Source organism: Copadichromis virginalis, linkage group LG22 (genome assembly GCF_057382275.1).
Source record: "Copadichromis virginalis isolate Kocher_CV1m ecotype Utaka linkage group LG22, C_Virginalis_male_GT1.1, whole genome shotgun sequence".
Lineage (NCBI taxonomy): Eukaryota > Metazoa > Chordata > Actinopteri > Cichliformes > Cichlidae > Copadichromis > Copadichromis virginalis.
In genome coordinates, this window is record NC_140638.1 from 36,589,054 (window position 1) to 36,612,158 (window position 23,105).

Sequence of the window (23,105 nt, forward strand, 5' to 3'; positions counted from 1 at the left end):
TGGCGTGAGCAGGGGGACACGTCTGGCGCTGCAGGATTTGAGTGAGTTACTGACGGTGGCCTTTGTTTCTTTGGTCCCAGCTCTCTGCGGGTCGTTCACGAGGTCCTCACGTGTGGTTCTTGTGATCATTTTGACCCCACAGGGTGAGATCTTGTGTGGAGCCCCAGATCGAGGGAGATTATTGGTTGTCTTGTATATCTTCTGTTTTCTAAAAATTGCTTCCACAGTTGATTTCTTCACACCAAACTGCAGATGCAGTCTTCCCAGCTTGGTGCAGGTCTACAATTTTGTTTCTGGTGTCCTTTGAAAGCTCTTTGGTCTTGGCCACAGTGGACTTTGGAGTCTGACTGTTTGAGGTTGTGGACAGGTGTCTTTATACTGATAACGAGTTCAAACAGGTGCCATTAACACAGGTAACGAGTGGAGGACAGAGGAGCCTCTTACAGATGTTACAGGTCTGTGAGAGTAAAAATTTTGCTTGTTTGTAGGCGACCGAATACTTATTTTCCACCATAATTTGTAAATAAATGGTTTAAAAACAAAACAAAAAAAAAAAGACAATGTGATTTTCTGGGTTTGTTTTTCCTCATCGTGTCTCTCATAGTTGAGGTATAGCTATGATGAAAGTTACAGGCCGCTCATCTTTTCACAATTGGTGTCTGACTAAATCCTTCCACTGTACCTGGTTTACAAATGAGCTGTGCTGGAGTCCGTGAGGGACGATTAAACAGCTGTGCATTATTTGTAAGGGTGAAAGTCTGTTCTTGTTTTAGAGTGTTGCTGCTGCGTGGTCGTGGAATAACCAGAAAAATGGTCCCAACTGGGAAAACATGAATGCAGAGTCGATTTGTAAATGCAAACCTATATTTAAACAGGACAGTGGAGGCCAAATAATCCTCAAATCCTTCCTATGATGCAGCTCAAGACTGCCCTTGGGGGGGTGGGGGTCGCTGCCTTGCTCCAGGGCATGCTGGGAAAGTGGTAGTGTTCCCATGGTTTCTATATTTGATTGTGACAACGGGGACATTAATGCAGCTGCTGAGGTCAGCGTGCTGCTTCTTTGTACCGTTTCTACATCAGGACAGATTTTGGTCAGCGTCACATTAAATTGACAAGTATGTGAGTGGAGTTTGGTCTGGATCCTCTCGAGCTGATTTCACATTAAATCAATCAGGATGATGTCATATTAGCAGAGATGTGAACAGACTTCCTGTTCTGTGTCACACGGCGCTGGGTCACGACCTCTGTGTGGACATAGGACTGAAGTTTGTTTTCAAACAGCTGAAGACAAAGGAAAACAACTTCCTGCCAACAATATCCTGAACAATGCAGTCGTGTCTGCTCCAACCAGAGAAGCAGCAACTTCAGTTTTCTCCTTTGTTACTGATCAATAAAAGCATTAAACAGTCCTTCAGCAGCATTTCTTTATTTCAATACAAAAACATCCCAATCATTCTTTTCAATGCAAAAGTAACAGAACAAAAATGTTGTTAGAAAAGTCGTCAGTACTAGATTTTACTCATGATGAGACTGTGAGGTTTTTCCTGCCGTTGTACAGCCAAGGATCAATAATACTGATCAGCTTCTCTCTTATCAAAGTGTGGGCAAAAGGTGTGTTTGTAGTGTTCGTCATGGAAACCACGAAACGTATCCTGGTCAAATGTGACGTACTACAGTCTGACAGAACACTCCACCTCCTCCTCCACCCGTCTGTCCTCCTCCTTTACCTTGGACAGTTCCACTGGCTCTGATCCTGGTCCCGGCTCTGGTCCTCCCGTTTCCGGAGGCTGAATCAGCACCGTGGTTAAAGCTGTGATCATCTTTGCCATCTCCACCTGATCGTCCATCTGCTGAAGGCTACACACTGAGGTGAAAGACCTGCAGAAGAAAAAGCAATACTGCCATCACACAGTCACATGACACAGTCACATGACATACAGCTGATGTCAAATACCCTCCAGCTATACCTCAATCCAGGCATTCCCACCTGTGCATGACGTGCTTCTCCGAGTTGAGCGTGGAAGAAAATTCACTGAGCCAACAGGCCAGAGTCAGAGCCAGCTGATCCAGACCCAGACCATCCAAACCCCCAGTGGACACCAGCTGAATCCACTGGGTCTGTCGAGACCACAAACACGTCAACGACACATCAGAGGGGCGGACACGGGGCCAGAGTCGCACAGGTGAGCTTACCTGCAGGAAGTCCCTAAGCACCCGTGTCACACAGACGTCGAGCGGCTGCAGACGGGAGCTGCATCCTGACGGGATGAAGATGACGTCTGTGCAGACCGATGACAGAGCACGCCTGAACGCATCTGTCTGGTGGCCTCGATGGACATCCGCTATCAAGAGACAACTGCTGTTACGCTGCGAGGCCACACAGGGGTGCCACACCTGCAGGCAGAAAAGCAGGAAATCACATCATCTGCAACAGTTTCTGGTGACCCAATGCTCCTGCTTGCACAACAAACTAGTGTCAGACCTTTTCAATCCAGATGCGCAGGCGGTCCTGATCCGTGAATCCCTCTGCTCGAGCCTCCAGCACCACATTCTCAGGAAACCCTTCAGGAATATCAGGTGCAGCTCCCGTAAAGAACAGCAGGGGGGGGAGGAAGCCGCCATCAGACAGAGCAGAGATGATGACGTCAAACACGGGCCTGTCTTCAGGCAAACCGTACAGCTGGAAGGAAGCTGGGCTCTGGCTGGAGAACTTGTCTAAATCGATGAAGACGGGGAGCTCGTCCATGCAGCCCAGAGAGTGAGGAGACCGACTCTGCACAGTCCGAGAACCAGAACGATAAACGCCAACGACTAATCAAAGTTTGGTTGGTGCATTTCAATCAATAAACTGTCGGGCCTGATACCTGTGAGCGGAGCATGTCGATGAAGCGGCGGCTTTTGTCGTTGAAGCTACTCGACACATTTCTGTTGGTGGTCTGCGGTCCAAGGTCGTGTCTCAGCATGAAGTCCACGGTCCAGCTGTACCAGTCCTCCGGCCGGCCATCCCCTCCCAGAGCTGCCCTCGCTGCCAAGAGCAGCAACTCCTCAGTCACAATCTGCTGCTGCTCCCACCGCTCCAGCACCCACTCCGCCATCTCCTCCGTCTTCCAGCTCCACAGCCGGTGTCTCAGGCTGCGCTGCTGCTGTCGGATCCATGAACGGATCGTGGTGGGAGACGTGCAGTTATGATGAGCTGCCACTGTGACGCCGTGGCACAGAGAAGAGAGCACGATGGAAAGCTGGGAGAGCAACAGAGGGACCGGAGCCTGAGAAGTAAGAACACCACCTTCATCATCATCAGAGTATGGCTCTCTCCCACAGCGAGTCCTTGTCCTGACGTCCTCCGGGTCATATGTCCCACCACCTACATGCTAAGACATCATAACCCCCCCCTTTGTGCACATTGGTAAAGTTATACATGTGATCTTCCACAACATCCATAGATAGCACATGCAATGAGAGCTGGCAACCAACCAGTTATGCTGTGAGAACATCAAAATCCCCCAAACATCATAACAAACTGGTGGTCAGAATCTGCACGAAATCCCAGCTGTCCACAATCGATGATGAAGAGCAAGAGAGTGGACGGATCAGTGCATTAATGCAGTGTCGGGGCTTTCTCTTTCAATCTCAAGTGATTTAAGGAGCTTGTTGTGATTTGGTGATTAAATTAAACTGAATATAAAACTGAACTGGATGGATTGAATCACACAGTCGCTCTCACCTGACCAGGGACTGAGCGGGGCCCCAGGAACTTGATGGTCATCGCGGGTTGGGAGGAGAAGGAGGAGGAGGAAAGAAGGGGTCTGACTGACAGCTGGGTAGAGCTGGAGGGGAGGAGATGGATGGGGATGAAGGCTCCGCCCTCACTGCCAGAACATGTCGTGCTGCAGGGTTAATATTTAAAAAACAAACATGAGGGAAAACAATGAAAACCTTTAAATAACAAAAATAATTGAATATCGTTTTGCAGATATACTTGTCTCATTGCACTCTGAAATCAATAGTGCAAATAAGCAATTTGAGTCAAAACAGAAATCACAGAATCCGTTTATAGACCAAAGACCTAAATAGACCTTTGACTCATCAAAGTGGCCACCTTTGTCAGATCCAGCAAACATCCCCAGACTATCACACTCCCTCCTCCATGTTTGACAGCTGATGCCACACACTGTGGACCCGTCCTTTCACCTACTCCACGGCGTACACAGATCCTGGGTGATGAACCCAAGATTTCACATTTGATTCATTAGTCCATAAAAGCTTCTTCCAGTCTTCAGTAGCCCAACGGTGGTGTTTCATGGCCCAGACAAGCCTCGTCTTATTCTGACGTCTGGCTTTCTTGCTGCAGCTCGTCCTGTCAAACCTGCACCTCGAAGTCTTCACAGTAGAAACTGAGACTTGCTCACTACGGCCACTATTACCCAGTTTGCCCCAGTTTCTGAGCCTTTGATGGTGAAGGAAACTGTGCTCACTGACAATGTGACTTCCTTCGCAGTCTCTCTGTAGCACAGACCTACATTTATAAGTGATGGTCTGTCTCTCTTCCATTGTTTATTGCTTTTGTCTTGCCATTTCTGTAGCATCACACTACTTTCTGCAGTACGGTACAGCTGTAGGAGTCAGTAGCACCTCCATTGCTGCAGAACAGCTTTAAACTGTTAATCTATGTTGATCCTTGACAAAGGCCTTTTTGTATAATTCTGAAATGCACATCATCTTTCAGTTTGGTTTTTTTAACCTCTGGCAGTTCACCACTTATTTTTGTACCATTTCAAACTATTCACTTGACTTGAATTACAATAAATAACAAATCAGGGTGTTCTAAAACTTTTGATCGTGTGTGTGTGTGTGTGTGTGTGTGTGTGTGTGTGTGTGTGAGAGAGACGATGGAGGGAGATTAGCTGACTATCAGAGGTGCCTAAGAAGTACAGGAAGCTGTCCATACCTGAGGCCTTGGAAACTGCCAAGCAAAGACTCACAGCCTTGGCCAGCTGCTTAAAGGAGGTGCACCAGAGAGATAGAAGGCAGGAGAATAAGCTGTTCTCCACAGAACCAGCCAAGGTGTACTATCAGTGGCAGGGGAACAATATGAGAACAGCACCACCAAGGCTGGAGATGGCACAATACTGGAAGAGCATATGGGAGAAGGACGCAACCCATAACGGCAATGCTCAGTGGCTAGTGGATCTGAGGGCAGACCACAGCGACCTCCCTGAACAGGGTCCAGTAATCATCACAGTGGCAGATATCCAAGAAAGGGTCTCCAGTATGAAGAGTTGGACAGCACCAGGGCCCGACATGGTTCACGCCTACTGGCTGAAGAAGCTGACTGCACTCCACGAGCGTCTGGCAGCACAAATGAACCAGCTGCTAGTTAACGAGAGACACCCGGAATGGCTAACTGAAGGCCGGACGGTCCTGATCCCCAAGGACCCCAAGAAGGGACCGGTCCCCTCCAACTACCGACCAATAACCTGCCTCAGTACCACATGGAAGCTCCTGTCAGGCATCATATCGGCTAAGATGAACAGGCACATGGGTCAATACATGAGCGGGACACAGAAAGGAATTGGCAAGAATACCAGAGGTGCAAAACACCAGCTACTGGTAGACAGAACAATCAGCCGAGACTGCAAGACCAGACTGACCAACCTGTGCACTGCCTGGATTGATTACAAGAAGGCCTATGACTCAATGCCCCACAGCTGGATACTGGAATGCCTAGAATTGTACAAGATCAATGGGACCCTAAGAGCCTTCATCAGGAACTCAATGGGGATGTGGCGTACAACACTAGAGGCCAACTCCAAGCCCATAGCACAAGTTACCATCAAGTGCGGGATCTACCAAGGAGATGCTCTGTCCCCACTGCTGTTCTGCATAGGCCTGAACCCCCTCAGTGAGATCATTAACAAGACTGGCTACCGATACCGACTACGGAACGGAGCAGTTGTCAGCCACCTCCTGTACATGGATGACATCAAGCTGTATGCCAAGAGTGAACGAGACATCGATTCACTGATCCACACTACCAGGCTATACAGCAATGACATTGGAATGTCGTTCGGACTGGAGGAGTGTAGTCGGATGGACATCCAGAAATCCTACCAGTGGCTGCACTGAAAGACTGAAAGCACAGAGGCACTAATACTGGCAGCACAGGAACAAGCTCTGAGCACAACCGAGCTAAGATCCTGTGGGACTTCCAGATACAGACGGACAAAATGGTGGTGGCTAACCAACCGGACATAGTGGTGGTAGACAAACAGAAGAAGACGGCCGTAGTGATCGATGTAGCGGTTCCCAATGACAGCAATATCAGGAAGAAGGAACACGAGAAGCTGGAGAAATACCATGGGCTCAGAGAAGAGCTCGAGAGGATGTGGAGGGTGAAGGTAATGGTGGTCCCCGTGGTAATCGGAGCACTAGGTGCGGTGACTCCCAAGCTAGGCGAGTGGCTCCAGCAGATCCCAGGAACAACATCGGAGATCTCTGTCCAGAAGAGCGCAGTCCTGGGAACAGCTAAGATACTGCGCAGGACCCTCAAGCTCCCAGGCCTCTGGTAGAGGACTCGAGCTTGAAGGATGGACCGCCCACAGGGGCGAGGGGGTAATTTATTCATTTGATAAAGAGTGTGTGTGGTTGGTTTTTCTGATGTTAATTTGCCATATTTTAATGTAAACATCTTTTGTAGCAACATGTTTTCATATATACACACACACACATGCTACCTGTCAGACTGTGATTGTGTGTCGGCTCCACTCTCTCTCGGCTCTGATACAGTTTCATTCTCATAAGTCATCCCACTCTCTGAAAGAGGAAAAGAGTGTCAAATCTGGAAGATTCCATCTTTATCATCTATCAGGGAAAACTTAAGTTAGCTTCATGAGGCGTGTAACAGACTGGGGAGGTTTCCAGGCATGTGACAGCTGTGATAGGCTCCAGACACAACCCTGAGTGGAGTAAGTGTAAGAAAGTAAATGGAGTGGATAATCGTGATTAAAACTCCAGGTTCACATTAACGTAGTCCACTGAATTCAAATGGAGTTCTGCCCTTTATTTAGCTCCATCCCTGATAGAGCTGATTCACTCTGACCCTCTCACAATCAGGGTGAGTTATTTTGCTGTGGTGCCCCCTTGTGGTCACATCACGAACAGCTGTGCAGGACATGGAACCAGTTCCTGACAGAATACTTTAAATCATTTCAAAATAATCATCTGAATCAGGCAGCAGTGTTTTTTTGACCCATGCATTTACCTCCCACAACATGAAAACCTTTTCCTTTTCATGCACTATACCTTGAGAGTGTGCGCTTCACCTGTGTACATTACCTGTGTGCGCTAACGTGATGCAGGTGTGCTTTGGCTTCTCTGTCAGATGATTGGCCATCAGGTCTCCTCTGCAGGTTAAGAGTTTGCATGTCACACACATCAACATGTCTGGCAGCCTATAAACACACACGAGAGCAGGTCAGGTATTCAGGTATTCCTGTTCACCTGTAGATAATTGATCACACTGATCTGATTCTGCTGGTCTGGTTACTTGGGGTCAGACTGGAAGATGGTTTGGTACGGCGGCACCTTCTTGCAGGTCGCATGGTTACTAAAAACAAAAACAGTCGCACAGTTCAGGAAAACAAACAAACAAAAGAGACTGTGAGATGACCAATCAGAGGCGCATACTTGATCATGTGGTTGGCGTAGGAGGTGGAGCAGCAGGTGATGAACCTGCAGAGCGAGCAATGGACCAGAGAAGGGTAGTGCGTCCTGAGGTCAGGAACTGAGTTCAGACACTCGAGGCAGCGCTGAAGCGGCCGAGACAGCCTGAGAGGAAGTGAGGGAGTGAGAGAGAGGCTGAACAACAAAGGTTTTGTGCAGTGGCGCCGCCCTGCTGGGCGAAGCTGTCAGCACAGTCTGAGCCAGAGATATAACATGTAGAATCTACTCTGCTCGACTGGGTGTTGGTACGTTTTCACTACAGTTGACACCCACATACTGTGCATGGGGGGTTGTTAGAGCACTGCAGCCGGGAGTCCTGTGACGTCATTGGTATGTGACTTTAACGTCACAACAGTGGAGCACTTCCACGTAAATGCGGTGATTCGTGTACGGCTTTCTGTCAGTCTGAGTGGACCACAGTGTTTTTTTATCCAACCATTTCCTCGACTGCCACGTGAAAGATACGCTCTCGTGACTCAACGAGTGACGCCACTGACCAGCCAATCGGTGGCACACAGTCTCTTGATGTCACATTTTGGCTTGCCTTAGATTGCTTGGACCCTCAGCTGAGCAGTACGTGGTACAAGGTGCGACTCTCTAATGAAAACCCTTAAACAGAGTCAAGCCGACCCGAGCAGGTACTTGTGGCTAATGAAAAAGTTTTCTTCTACAATTCTGTTGGGGTTTCTGCAACATCTTTATCTAAACAAGTGCTTCTTACAACTCATATGCGAGTAGAATATTTTAGGTATTAAACAGCAGAAATGCTTGTTTTTTGAAGTTTCCCCACACATCCCACAGGACCCGGGGAACCCCAGCTCTGATACCTGTCCGGGTTCAGGCTGAGCAGCAGCAATCCCAGCGTTTCCACTGGTTTCCTCTGAGGAACTTCCTGCGAAGACGTAGGAAGAGCAACATCCACCACCTGGAGCAGAAAAAGAAAACGTGAAGAACATGAGGAGGGAAAAAAACTTTATTCACACATACACCCATCTCCATATGCTTCTGCATTTTTGGGTAAAACTACAATCAGTAGAAAGCTAAATGAAGGCAGAGGAGAAAAAGAATCCATTGAAAACATGGAGGATTTCCTTCCTTCCTCTGCAGCAGCCTAAGCACAGACGCTCAGAGAAGCCCAGACCCCCAGCTCGTCCAGGGGAACGCCAAGGCCAGCCGAGAGATTTAATCTCTCCAGGGTGTCCTGGGTCTGCCCCGGGGCCTCCCCCGGTAGGACGTGCAAAACACCTCAGCCAGGAGGCGCCCAGACTTCGAGGTAGGGCTGGGCGATATGAGGGGATATTTAATATCACAATATTTTTTGGCTACATTACGATATGTTTAAATAACCTCCAAAGACAAATGTTATTTTCAATCATATAGTGTCTAAAATTTCACTGCTTAACTCATTCAAATCGACCATTTAATGTTTTTTTCTGCTTTGAATCTAAAATATCTGATGTGACACATTTTATTTTATTTATTTATTATATTATTTTTATTTTAACTGCTCTTTAACCATCAGGTGCACACAGAGGATTCTGCCACAGAACGTCTGTGGTCAACACCTTTAACAAAGGATCAAAAAGGACATCCAGCAAGAATTCATGACACAAAATAAAACCACTGAAATTTAAAAGGTGCTCTTTCGTGAACATATAAAAATTAGTGCTGTCAGCGCTGATCTCGTTAAAATGACGTTAGCGCCGTAACTGCATTAATGCGGCAAATCTCCATTAGCGAGTTATCGCAGATCGTCCCGTGCGTGGGGCTGGCCGGCATCCATGCCTTAGCTCGTTAACGCAGTTAGCTCGTTAACGCGGTAGCGCCGTCCAGCCCCACGCACGGGACGATCTGCGATAACTCGCACAGACACATAATAGTCACAGCTGGTTCATGTAACGTGCTCTTTGGTGTGCACACAGACATTTAAAAGACTTTGCAGTGGATGACTTCAGCTGGTTGGGAGGGGGGAATTAATGATGCAGTCACAGCGTGTGGGGAGCAAACAAACATGCAGACATCCAAATGTTACCATGGCAATTTATACTCTATTGTTACCATGAAGCCATTTCAACCATTGTACATGGAAAAACTCCTGATACATCGAGTATATTCAATATATCGCTCAGCCCTAATTGGAGGCGCTGAATCTCTTTCCTGCCGCAGTGCGAGCTGGAGGCCGTCACTCGAAGCGAATAGAACCACGAAGAGCAGAGATGAGGTTCTGGGGCTAACAAGTGGCTAATTTCCAGCTTTCTCCACTTTCTGCAACAAATGATTTATTCTAACATCTTTGCACTTACCATACAGTGCGTCTGTGTTAACGTGTCAGCTGTTTCTAAACAAACCAACCACCTTTTGGTTGATTTTCTGTCTCTAAACAGGAACGAACTAAAAAATGGTCTTGGATGGGAGAGCAGATGATCTGGATCTGAAAGCTCAGGCAATGAGCGTTTCCATGCTGCTCACCTTGCATGAAGCAACAGTTGTCTTAGGTCCTTCACCTTCAGATTCCCCAACTACAGAATACGCCCTGACCGTCACCTGCAGACAGAGAGATACTCAGTAAAGGTGAGGCTTCTCCAGCAGGAGTTTAATTATCTTTAAGGGGTTTAATTGTGTTTATTAATTATCTGTAATTATCTAAGGATATTGGTTCCTACCTTGGTTCCAGGTTTGAGTCCGCTGAGCTGAGGTGGTCTGATGTGCGTCCTGTGATACAGAACTCTGTGCTCAACCAGCTCTTTTATGTACAGGAAGTGGAGACGACATTTATCGCAGCCAAACTCGCGCTTCTTCTGCAAACATGCACCAACACACAGAATTAAACTCCACCTCAGCGCAGATGATACATTGCTTTACAACAAGCCCGTTCCTCTTCGGTCCTCTCCAAACCCTCAGTACCTCAGACTTTAGCTCCAAAAACAAAAGCTGGTATCTGTCCAGTTCAACAAAGCCAGGCTTTCTTTGCATTAACCTAAAACCCCAGTCAGGGATAACGGGCATCGCACCAGTGGATGTCAGCTTTCTCTGTTAAGCCGGGCTTCCTGTTTCAGGCTCTGTGTGTGCTCACATAAGAGGGACGTTACATTGAGGGAATTGGACTCCTGGCTCCCTGCTCGCATATCTGTGAAGCCAGACAAGGTTACAGAGGTTTATCTGCAGGACGAGATCCTAGAACCTACTGGAGGGATTATATCCTATGTGGTCTTATGTGGTCTGGAAGAACATTTGGATATTCCAGGAGAAACGGGGATATATCAACTACAAGGACAGCGATGGTGTTCCTCCTAACTCACTCACTGGTCTCCTTCCTCTCTACATCTCCAGGCTAAAAACCCTGGAACGTGGAGTTTCAGAGTCTAGACCAACCCTTTGGAAATCTCTCTACCCAAGGACCCACGTCATCATGGTGTTAGTCCCATAATCACACAACTGGCATAGTAACTCCAACTTTAATGTAGGGCTGGGCGATATGGCCTAAAATCCATATCACGGTATAATTTGAAGCATGTGCGGTAACGATATATTCTTTTCATCTGTATATTGTATTTTCCACACTATAAGGCGCACTTGAAATCCTTTAATTTTCTCAAAAATCGACAGTGTGCCTTATGTATGAATTCTGGTTGTGCTTACTGACCTCGAACTGATTTTATGTACACGGCGCACAGAAATACGAAGCTACGAAGCCGCACCGCTTGATGGATTGTTGGAGCATTATGGCTGCCGTAGTCAGGAGCCTCACGGAGTAATCTGGGTCCTAAACTCCGTCCATTTCAGGTCCCAAAGTCAAACGAACACTGCAGCATCACTGAGAGTTAAAAACTGTCTAAATTCTTTCATCTTTAATAAAATGATGAGTGTTGCTGCTTTATCAGGTGTAACAATTAAGTTTAACATTCAGGCATCCATTATTAAATTTAATGGAGTTAGAAGTTAACAGGAAGTTAGCTCGCTAGCTTCCACCTAAACATGTTAAAGCATGTTCTGACAGAGATTTCTGAAACATTCAAACGTACAGCTCTGTTATCACTTCCAACATATATTAAGACAGGAAACTAAACAGCAGTGACGTTTGTAGGGTTACTGAAGTTGGGCTAATTGGTATATAATGTTGTGCTACGTGATTGCTAGCTACACAGCTATGTTAGCATAACATAAACACAGTGAAGCTGGAGGATGAACGCTAACACTTTTCCACTCAATAAAAGTTAATGTGAGGGTTCCTGATGGTCAGGGACAAATGCAATCGCATAGCAGGATGCTATACACGGACCAAACTTCAACTGAGATAATCCATCCACAATACGAGGTTAGTCATTAATATACTGCAACAACATGGGAATAGAGCAGCTGTGAGAGAATTCAACTTTACTGAATCAATGGTACAGAAGTGGAGGAAGCGCAGTTTTTGGCTTTCCTCATATTCCAAAAGTGCTTTGTCTCTTTGCTGTGACTGTCACCTGGAATATTTTGCAGATGATGTTTTTAGCTGCTGCAATGCTTTTGACCAAAACGGGCGCAGCTTAGAGCGGTATAGTCAAAATCTCAACCGCTGGCCAAATTTATACCGTTTCTACCGTATAGCGTTTATACCGCCCACCCCTACTTTAATGGTCGCCTTCTTTCGTACAACCACAGAAAACCTGACATTCCAAACTTCTACTGCCCCTTTCCCGCCTCTGCGTAGCCATGCCCCACCCCCACTGGACACTAGTGCAGTAGGACACACACATCTTAACAATGGTAGTTCCAGAAAACCTCTCTGTGCTTTAGATTTCCTTTGATTTAACTGCGTAACACATTTTAACCTTCACTTCAACTCTCGCGGTTCTTCCAAGTTAAACCCTTTAGCTGTATTACCTGCAGCAGTTACCTACCTGGTGGCGGATAAAGTGCTGCTGGTAGCAGGTGTTGCGGCGCAACACTCTGAGGCAGTATTGACACATAAAGTTTCTGGTGCTGGTGTGACACTCCTCAAAGTGGAACCACACATCTGAGTAGAAGGACGACCTGAAGCCACACTCCTGCAGACAGAAAGCGGGGCACGTAAACTCTCGGGCCACAACGAGCACTGACGAAGGTGAGGGCAGCTTTCTGGTGCTCGGAGTCGAACCTGGCAGATGTAGGGCATCTCTCCCGGTTTGTGGGTGGTCTTCATGTGCCACAGGAAAGCAGGTTCACTTTCAAATGCCAGCTCGCAGATCCTACACGTGGCTGCCAAGGCAAACGAGAAACAAATCCATCACTGCATGACAGACACACAAACCTGAAGCATCCTTTTTACAGTGGGAAGCACTCGGGATCAGCAGGCCATCCTGTAACCGCTAACCAACCAAAGGGTAACCGGTTATGCTGTCACAGACCTTTGGACTCGCACTGATTGTGGACGGCCTCCACGTGACTCTGCAGCTTCCCAGCAGACAGGAAGTGACGGGAACAGTGTGGACACGAGAACGCAGAGTCCCACTGAAATATCATGGACACATGCTGCTGCATGTGACTCATCAACCTGCAACATATACAAAGAGTCACAACTGAAGACACAAACCAAACATCTAATGACTTGAGATCATGTCAGGCTATATTCAATAGGAGAGCATGAATTCATGAGAATGGCCCATTCTCTTTTTGTATAAGCACAGGAGGCACATCCTGCTGCTCATTTAATAGAAGGAAGGTTTAAGACAATCTCCAGAGGCTCACTCGATGTTGTTGCCGAGCGTCTTGGGGCAGTGGATGCAGCGGTATGGCTCGCTGTACTTTGCGCCCATCAGGTTGCATTTCTTAGGGTGTTGTCCGGGGGCGGAGCCATAATAAAAATCCTCCACAAGGATCACGAGTTTGCCGTGAGGCGAGCTGGGCAGGGATCCAAACAGATCTGGCTCAGAAGGGTCGCAGAGGGACGGAAGGGAGGCGGAGGCGCTAACCTGGCTGGTCAGGAGATCACCAGATGACCAGTGAGCCCTCTGAGAAGGAGAAACACCTTTAGACTAAGGAGACACACAGGAAGGAGAATGACGTCACATCACATGACAAAGGTTCATCGGGTGACTCTCTTGGAGTAGATCCTCATTGATCAGCAGTGTGAACTCACAGCAGAGGGTCCTGGTCTGGTTTTGGACACCCTACTGTTGGTTTGAGAGTCTCTGCTGGGTTTCAGGGTTCTGATTTTGTCCCTGCTCCCCCTGTGGTGTTTGCTTTTCTTCTTCCTCTTCAGGTTCCTCAAACTCTGCATGATGGCTGGGCTGCACATCTGAAGATGGGGAAGAGGGTTTTAATCAGGCTGTGTGATGACACAGGTAGAGGTGTAAAGAGGTGGCTGTGCAGGACTTACACACATGAATCCTCGCAGCTCTGTGATCAATTTGTACTGCGATGTGCAGACGAGGCAGTCGGGGGGGCGCACGGGACCCAACTCACCTGAGGGGGGGGACACGACAGCTGAGTACATATCCAAGTCTACACCTTAGCAGAATTCCAACCTAGCAGACCTGCACCTGAATCCTTTACAACACAGTCCACCTCACCTGAACCCTAACCACAGCCCTGAGTCCACGATAACAGCACTCAGAGCTGAAGCCCCCACCTCACCTGAGTCCTAACCTCATTCCTCAGCATCCGTGTTCCCTCACACCTGTGTCTTCACCTACGTCCACATCTTCATCCGAGTCTGAATCACGAAGTCTTATCACAGGGTTAGGGGTCATCTTTGGGTTTGTGTCAGCTTTTTATCAATAATGAAGCTGACTAAATCACCATGGTAACCTAACGGTGCAGGTAAAGGTCTACTGACAGCCTGACAACTGACCAATCAGATCACAGGACTGAGAGACAGAGGTACCGTAATCTTCAGAGGTATGTGATCAGGACCTAACTTTAAAGTTAAGAACTTTCTTTTACTATGTTAGGGAGTTTTTATTGTTTTATTCGATTATGCTTCAAATGTTATGTTACACATATTTCACCAGACACAGTTTTCTGTAGAAACAGGAAGCTGACCCTGTGACACTGACATTTACCGCAAGAGACTAGTACAGAAATACATATCCGCAGAAGTTGACTTGCATTATATTATTCTTAGAAATTGACTTGCAACACACATACTTTGTGACACACACACACACACACACACACAGCATCAGGACCTGCGTAACAGGAAATGTGATTATATTTGCTTATTGACGATGTAACCTATAAAAATAAACGAATGCTGCAGTACGTTGTGTCTCTCTGTCTGAGATTCACCCGTGCCGCACGTTATCAGTATCAAGTGTCTCAGTGTTGTTTATTCACCTGACCGTTTGTTAACTGTAAATCTCTGACATACTATAATGTGAAAAACATGGATGCTTGATAAACAGCAATTTGTTATTTTCAAGGTTTAGACGACACACAGTTTTGGGGCCAGAGAACATCTGCAGGAGAAATCCGTCCAGCCTGACACTGTAATCACGCGCGCTGCATCAGAGCTTTGAAAACATTCATCCAGTTCCATAACAGGAAAAAACTACCATTCACTGATTTTAATTCTACTTCTAATATGATTGATCAACGTTTTGTTTGTTTTGTGTAGGAAACTGGACCAGCTGAAGGTACATTTCTTAATCAAGCATCAGTCTTTCAATACATTTAAATGAGCTCTTTCTGAAATACAGGCCAGCAGTAGAAGGAAGCACTGGCTCAGCCTTTCTGTGTACAGATGACTGTGTGAGCTCAAGCAGTCTTCATTCACAGGTAACTCTGGTAAACGGGTGTAATGACTGCAGACCCAAAGAAAAGCTCTATCAGCAACTGTAGCCATGACAACCGCCTGGTTACTTCGTACCTAGCAGCTGTGAGAGAATCCATCAACATCTCTAGAAACACGTTTTCTCCATCTGTCCATCTGATCTCCTCGAGGACTGACAGTCAAGTGTAAACCTCAAATGTATTAATATGGTTCAAACAGGAAGGATAACTGGAACAACAGCGCTCCTTACGTCCAGAGACAGTCCTGTTCACAGTTTTTGTTCTGATCCTTTACATGGGGCGACCGTGGCTCAGGGGGTTGGGAAGCGTATCTGTAACCGGAAGGTCGCCGTTTCGATCCCCGGGCTTTCTGCCCTGGTCGTTGTGTCCTTGGGCAAGACACTTTACCCTGCCGCCTACTGGTGTTGGCCAGAGGGGCCGATGGCACGATATGGCAGCCTCGCTTCTGTCAGTCTGCCCCAGGGCAGCTGTGGCTACAACTGTAGCTGCCTCCACCAGTGTGTGAATGTGAGAGTGACTGAATAGTGGCATTGTAAAGCGCTTTGGGTGCCTTGAAAAGCGCTATATAAATCCAATCCATTATTATTATTATTATTATTATTATTATTATTATTATTATTATTATTATGAGTTAAACTCTTACGGGCTTCCTTTCTGTAAGAACAACCGCTAACAACATAAAAACCAAACCAAAGAAGATCAAAAACAAGGACAAACTAGGAACACTGTATGATGAATAAAGGAAGTGAACCCTGACATCTAGTACTAGTTAACTCTTTGGTCGTGTTGGATTAAGCTGAACACTGAGATTTTACTTACTGTACGTACACAGAATGACTTCACTTGATTTACAAGCATCTGTAGTAAAAATAGGGGTAAACGAGCAGTTTTACCCAGATGATACAGCTTTTATGATCACTGAATTCAAACTGGGGCTGAAATTTAAATGTTCTAACTCTGTATGGTCTCGTCTCGCTTAGAGTCATGGCGATGAGTTCAAACCGCCTACATACTGAAGTACGACAGGATGTATTTGGCTTGCTCTCTATCATCTCTGCAGACTTGAGCACACAGACGAGTTGTCAAACCTTTGTGCAGCAGTGTGTGCGGTGCTGCAGATCTGCTGCTCGGACGCTTTTTGGTCCTGCCAGGTGCTGGGGGGGGCGTGGCCTGCGATGAGGTGAATGGTGATGCCGCAGCAGAATGTTGATTCTTTAACCCGGTCGGAGGGTTGAAGTTCACGTTGTGGTCGATCAGAACCTTCTGAGCTGCTTCACCACAGATCACGCCTGGAGCACAGAGAGTCTGCGTTAGCCTGAGGAACACCTGAACTGCTCCACATCTGCTGGCGGAGGGATTACCTGTGATGATGGGTGTGGGGGCAGGAGCAGGGGAGGCACTCAGAGAGGCAGTGGTGCTGATGTACTGGATCCCTGCAGGACTGTGAAGGGTCAGCGTGACAGGGATCTGGACCGTGGTGAAACCACTGGCTGAACCTTCAGGATGAGCGCGCAACTTCAGCTTTGCAGTGCCCCCTGCAGGATAGACGCAGAAACACATGACACACACACAACATGAGCCGTTTGATCAAAACAATCAAACCATTTTTAGGATTTCAACCCTTGAAATGCCAGTTTAGACCTTTTAATTATTCATTATTTATGGCAACCACTCACAGAAAAACAGTCATTTTCCATATAATAAATAGTATGGGGGACATCGGTGGTGATTAGTGGGGGTGGGTTTCAATAATTGATTTATCAATTCACATCGATTTTATCTTTAAAGTGATATCGATTCATTAAATCCTGAATCGATTTTTAAATATAAATGTATTTTGCCAGAACCTCAGGTTAAAGTTCACAAAACTGTTTCAACAACCACCAAACAGCTAAAACAGCAAATGAGAGCACAAAGATATAAACACAAAGCGCAGACCTGACGAATTAGTACTGAATGATCACAATTAAAACATTTCTGACTGTTTCAGTCAAAACTTCCCAGATTCAAATCGAATCGGTTCTAGAAATCAGTGACGATACCCAGCCCTAGTGATTAGAGCAGGGCTGGGCAATCTCAGGCCTTGAGGGCCGGTGTCCCTGCAGGCTTTAGATCTCACCCTGGGTCAACACACCTGAATCACACGATTAGTTCATTACAGGCCTCTGGAGAACTTCAGGACATGTTGAGGAGCTAATTTAGCCATTTAAATCAGCTGTGTTGGTTCGAGGACACATCTAAAACCTGCAGGGACACCGGCCCCCGAGTTCTGAGATTGCCCAGCCCTGCTGATTAGAGTCTTGGAGAAAATCTTTTGCCTCTCGACACCTTTTGGACAAAAACGCCACATTTATTTCCATTGAAACCACATGTTTAATCTCTCTGCCACTACAGTATAAAACCATTTGAAGAATAGTCGTGATATTTGACATTTTTACTCTATTTGCCCGGATTCAACCTTTTTCCTGTTGTAGGCCAATGCATGACACTTGTATTACTGCAAGTTATACGATGGAGCCGTGAGACCACCATGGAGGCCCCAGAGTGATTTGTGTGTCTGAAACCATTTTCTAATCAAGATCTGAGTCATCAGTGGAAACAGTTATTATGCAAACTTCAACAACAAAAGATAAATATAACAGAACATATGAACTATGAAGTAATATTCAGGCTATCCAGGAAAAGAATTGTTTTTGTGAATTATTGTAATAAATACTTAATTCAAATGTTTAAATTGGCATTTAAATGATTAAGATAGTGAAAATAATTTAATGTTTTATCATTTTGAAAAGGTCTCCAAGTCATTAAGTGATTTATGAAAAAAAAGAAAATAGTCGTATGAGGAAAAAAAGAAAAAAAATTTCCCCCAGGGATCAATAAAGTATTCTGATTCTGATTTTATGGCAATTTTGTGTGTGCACATTTTTTTTGTGGAGGGCACAAAAGGGTCAAACATGAACACAGAGCTCCAGGGTCAATGTTTAGCGGCGACTGACTCACAAGGGCAGATTGTATGAACTACAGATGGCACGATACCAGTTTTTTTTATGTCCGATACCGATATCATAAATTTGGATATCTGCCGATACCGATATGAATCCAATATAGTGTTTTTTAATCAATAAAACTGTTTTTTAATATCTTGCTGCATTTTGTAGAAGTTCATACTCAAGTTTAACTAAACAACAACACTAAAGCTATTCTGTTATACCTGTATGTAAAAAACACACTGCACCCAAAATATTTCATAGTTCAGCAAAACTGATCAATCTAATAAACTTAAACCTGCTCCATCCTCCCTACTCTGGTATTTTAAAGAGTACTTACCAGAAATATTAAACAACCTAACTAACAGGGCTGCAAACTCCCAGCAAATAAAATAAAATAAAAAAATAGGGAACCACCCCCCGCCCTCCACCTCATGATGCTTAATCAACGTAATCAACTTTAATTTAATGCACATGTAAAAAAAAAATGCACAGAAATCAATTATTTTTCAAGAATAATTAAACAGATTCAACATCTTTCTTCAACAGAACTGCAGACTGCACAGATGGTTCCCAAAGGAAAAAGTACTATAGCTTACTAGGGTATATTAGACTTAACAGTTACTATATACAGTAATGGACTTCTATATATTTTACCAGAGGTGGGACCAAGTCATTGTTTTGCAAGTCTCAAGTAATGTCAGGCAAGTCAGAGTCGAGTCTCAAGTCACTGGTGTAAAAGTCCGAGTAAAGTCACAAGTCTGAAATTTTGAATTTCAAGTCCTTTCGAGTCTTTAAAAAAGAAAAGAAAAAAAAAAGAAAGAAAAATGTTGCAGTTATGCTAAATGTAAATATTAGACCATGTAATTTTTAAATCTGTGTTTTTCTCAACACATGACAAAATAGTGAACTTAGAAAATATACATAAATTGTGAAATTGCACCTCTTTAAAATGCAGCTCAATTAAACCTAGCTCCAAGAATAATTTTCACCGACAGTTCTGAGATAAGCTGCATGTTATTCTTGGATGCGCTTGTAGGACCGGCTTTAAAATCGCATGACAAAAATATCATACACATTTAAAAAAAACTGCATCACCAACGTAGCCTGGAAAACATTTGCTAGTTAGATGAAGTCAGCTATCTCATCGTAGCAAGAGAGAAGCACCACCTCCTGTTCTTTACAGAACTTCAACTGTCGGACAAAGTTGAAGTTGTTCCATCTCTGTCTGTGATTCTCTTCTTGCATGTTTTGCATATTGCGTTTCGGTTTTTTGTTGACTACTTCATAGTTTATGTACCTGAAAAAAATAACTCCTTGCAGCATTTTTGAGGGTTTTTTCTTTTCTTTTTAAAAACAAATCTGGTTAATTTGATTGGCTGTGCTACAGCTCACGCAGACATACGTATGGAGTGTAGTTTGAATAAATGAATTTAATTAATGGTGCACACTTTCTATATAATATGAGTGTTAAATTTTATATTTGGGGTGAAATATCAAGTCTCTTCAAGTAAACCAGTTCAAGTCCAATTCAAGTCCCAGGTCATTGGTGTAAAAGTCCAAGTCAAGTCAAGTCACAAGTCTTAGAACATTTTTTCAAGTCAAGTCTAAAGTCATAAAATTAATGACTCGAGTCCAAGTCACGTGACTCGAGTCCACACCTCTGCATTTTACATCAGATTAAAACTTTGGGTGTAAGATTCAGATAATTATTTATTAAAAGCTCGACATTTTAAATGAGAATAAGAAAGAAAAGTATGTCTCTGTGCCCCCCTTTCCCTGTTCATGCCCTATCAGCCCCCTGGCTAAACTTTGCTAGATCCGCCCCTGCACAGTTACGTCAGCTGTGTAGAAAAAGATCCTGGTGTAGAAAGTAATATTAAATACATTCTAACAACAGTCAAGCTTAAACGTGCTGCTGTTGTTCAGCCGCTGGTTTCCTCTTTCTGGCGCAAAAACAAAGAAGAGAGACGATCAGCTGATCATTGATCAGTTTCATGACTGAAGTAGCATGCTGTATGTTTGCTTTACAAACATTCAGAGATGAACTTACACGCTTGCTTTCTTCTCTCTGGGATCACTTCCTCAGAGATGAAATGCCGGTTTGGTAATGAGGCTACCAATGGTCAACCAGAGCGCCGAGAGGTCCCGCATGCCACAGCCGCTCTATCACGTGAGCATACCGCTCCGACGTGCTGCGGTTATGAGCAGAGTTACGCCGTGTCGCAGGTCTTGTGAGGTGCTTGTGTGATATTTAATGGATCGGATTACATCTTTTATTTCTCTCTGATATCCGATCCAGTAATTTAGGTCAGTATCGGACCGATACGTAATATCAGATCGGTCCATCCCTAGTATGAACAAAGATATTAATGAAGTACTTCTACTTGAAAGTGTTTGGGACTGACCTCCAGGCAGCAGGGGGACCAGCTGACCGTTGACCCTGAAGCTTAGAGAAGCACCTGCAGACTGAACACATCACATGTTTGAAATGTTGCAGATGATCTATAATCAACAACCAGCAGTCGATCTATAATCAAAAATCAACCAGTACCTCCATTGCGCTGCTGTCTGTGAGGGGCCCGCAGCTGTTCTCTGCATTAGGCTGGACTGGGAGAGGGATGATATGGACTGGTGGGGGGTCAGCGTCCTCCTGCAGACCTGAACACGACACACACACTTAATCAGCTGACTGTCTGATCACAACAATCAGCCAATTTGAATTTAAGAGGAAACTCTACGGTCACTTTGCTTTTATCAGGTGCTGAACTTTATCCAAATGCTAACAGCTTCCTACTGAAATCCTATAGACTCAATCGTATTTGGTCTATTTGATCTGAAGGCCTTACTGATGTTAAATTCCAAAGCTTTTGGCTTTTGGGTGAAGGCCGCGTCCGTGGTGCCACGTTAGTGGACTAATCATCACAATTGCTGCGAGACTTACTCGTCGTTTAAAGGGGACATGAGACGCTACATATATAAAGACTAATTTACGTCATGGAATAAAATGTCATCATTGCTGGTCCTTCGGACCTCTGCAGAAAGAGTAGGAGGGTGTAAAGTTTTTCAGCAGCCTCTAAAATCTTTGCGCTTCCCTGATGAGCATCATTAATAAATACAGATTCTTAGACACGGCCGTTAGTTAAGTGAATCGAGATAATGGAAGGATAACCTGCATATGCTGAATTCATTTCATTGTAAAGAATTGTTTGTTTGGGGGTTTTTTTAACCTTCATCATCCTTTTCTTGCAGGACCTCTTCCTCCTCTTCATTACATTTCATCTCCTGGTCAGCTGTGCCTCCTGCTGGCCTCTCCACCTCTGTCGTCATCTCCTTGCCTGCTGGAAGGACACACCTGTGAGACAAACCTGCACAAAAACTAGAGGCTCCAGCTAGCAGCTAGAACCACCTCCGTCAGTGTGCACCCATCGGCCAAACATGCCTCTAAAAAATGCAAATATTAAGCATTAATCCAATTTGAACAGGTGAGTTATAAAAACATTCACCAGGTACAGTTGTTCTGAACAGGGAAATTATCTATAGAGACCTCCTTTTTAATACAGTCTAATAAATCAACTCTGCAATTCAAACAGGACATCAGTCAAAATAAGCTTTATAAAAGCATTTCACAGGGGTTCCTAACAAAGAGCATGTGGCTAATTATACCAATGTTATTTTTGAACGCAAAAGGAAATCTCAAACTAAAATTATTTCCTTCTGGTTTAAATCTTCGAAAACAAATTTTAAAAACCTAATTCAAAGCTCAACGAGTTTAGTGTTGCAGCTCTACACAGATCTGAACCTTTTTCATTCATAAATATGTCAGCTGCTCTGTATGAGCATTCTGCTAGTGGCCATCTCAAAGTTAGCAGTGCCAACTTCATCAATAAGGAGCTCGTATTAATATTTTATTTTCAACAACAAAGAGATTTCATTAGTAGCTGATAAAGGGAGTAGCTCAAAGTTGTTATAGGTGACCTTAAACTCTATTAGAAGTAACAGAGCTTAAAAAACATTAATACATTTAGTTCATGAGCAAGTTTCAAAACTCAATTAAAACACATTCAGTAACCACAGCTGCAGCTTAGCATGCTAAAGATCAACGACGTGTCACTTACTGATTTCTAACTACTAAAAGTTGAGTGATAAAAACAAATCTATACACCATTATCTTTCCCTACAGTCTCTCCACACTGTAGCTTAGCATTGAGCTAACTATGCTAACTAGCCGAGCTGCTAACTCAGAGACTTCAATAACTCTGGATGACATCCATTGAAAAAGTATACCAACCAGACGCTTACCTTATCCGGACATTTAATGTGCAAAACAATTATATATTCCGTTAAAATTCCGCCTGTGAACAGTGTGCTTTTCCTTTAGGAATAAAATGAATAATGTGTGGTCTTCACACACACGTTGGAGATGTCGTTTGCTCCTGCTAGCACAACCGTATCCCTCCGCCAACAACCTCCCGTTTGCGCTGCTGTTACGGGACTACATTCAGACGGAGCGGAGTGATACCTCTCCGTGGGGCTCACAGCAGCTGTTTTGATATGTGGCTTATTAAATGTTTTCTTCCTCGTAACCGGATGTTTTTGCTTATCGACGTTAAATACGCTCAGTTTAAGCACCACACTCTG

At 44.9% G+C, this 23,105-nt stretch overlaps 1 protein-coding gene across 3 annotated transcripts; it reads right to left on the bottom strand.

Moving 5' to 3' along the window:
• Window positions 1-1,410: 1,410 nt before the first annotated feature.
• Window positions 1,411-23,098, bottom strand: pogza (pogo transposable element derived with ZNF domain a). 3 transcript variants are annotated; one of them, XM_085445121.1, is made up of 25 exons: window positions 22,767-23,098; window positions 21,695-21,802; window positions 21,019-21,125; window positions 20,873-20,933; window positions 16,839-17,012; window positions 16,566-16,766; window positions 14,063-14,148; window positions 13,823-13,981; window positions 13,432-13,694; window positions 13,092-13,237; window positions 12,842-12,942; window positions 12,606-12,752; window positions 10,386-10,520; window positions 10,192-10,266; window positions 8,550-8,647; window positions 7,687-7,827; window positions 7,547-7,606; window positions 7,336-7,451; window positions 6,735-6,813; window positions 3,725-3,887; window positions 2,865-3,266; window positions 2,483-2,773; window positions 2,194-2,394; window positions 1,988-2,118; window positions 1,411-1,878 (listed from the first exon to the last, which is right to left on the bottom strand). In XM_085445121.1, the coding sequence occupies exons 2-25, from the start codon at window positions 21,792-21,794 to the stop codon at window positions 1,671-1,673; spliced, it is 3,645 nt and encodes a 1,214-aa protein (XP_085301247.1). In that variant the 5' UTR covers window positions 21,795-21,802; window positions 22,767-23,098; the 3' UTR covers window positions 1,411-1,670. The 3 variants fall into 3 exon arrangements, with proteins under 3 accessions (XP_085301247.1, XP_085301245.1, XP_085301246.1); XM_085445119.1 differs by having other exon boundaries at window positions 13,432-13,718; window positions 22,767-23,097; XM_085445120.1 differs by having other exon boundaries at window positions 13,432-13,718; window positions 21,695-21,805; window positions 22,767-23,097.
• Between the last annotated feature and the right edge of the window lie 7 nt (window positions 23,099-23,105).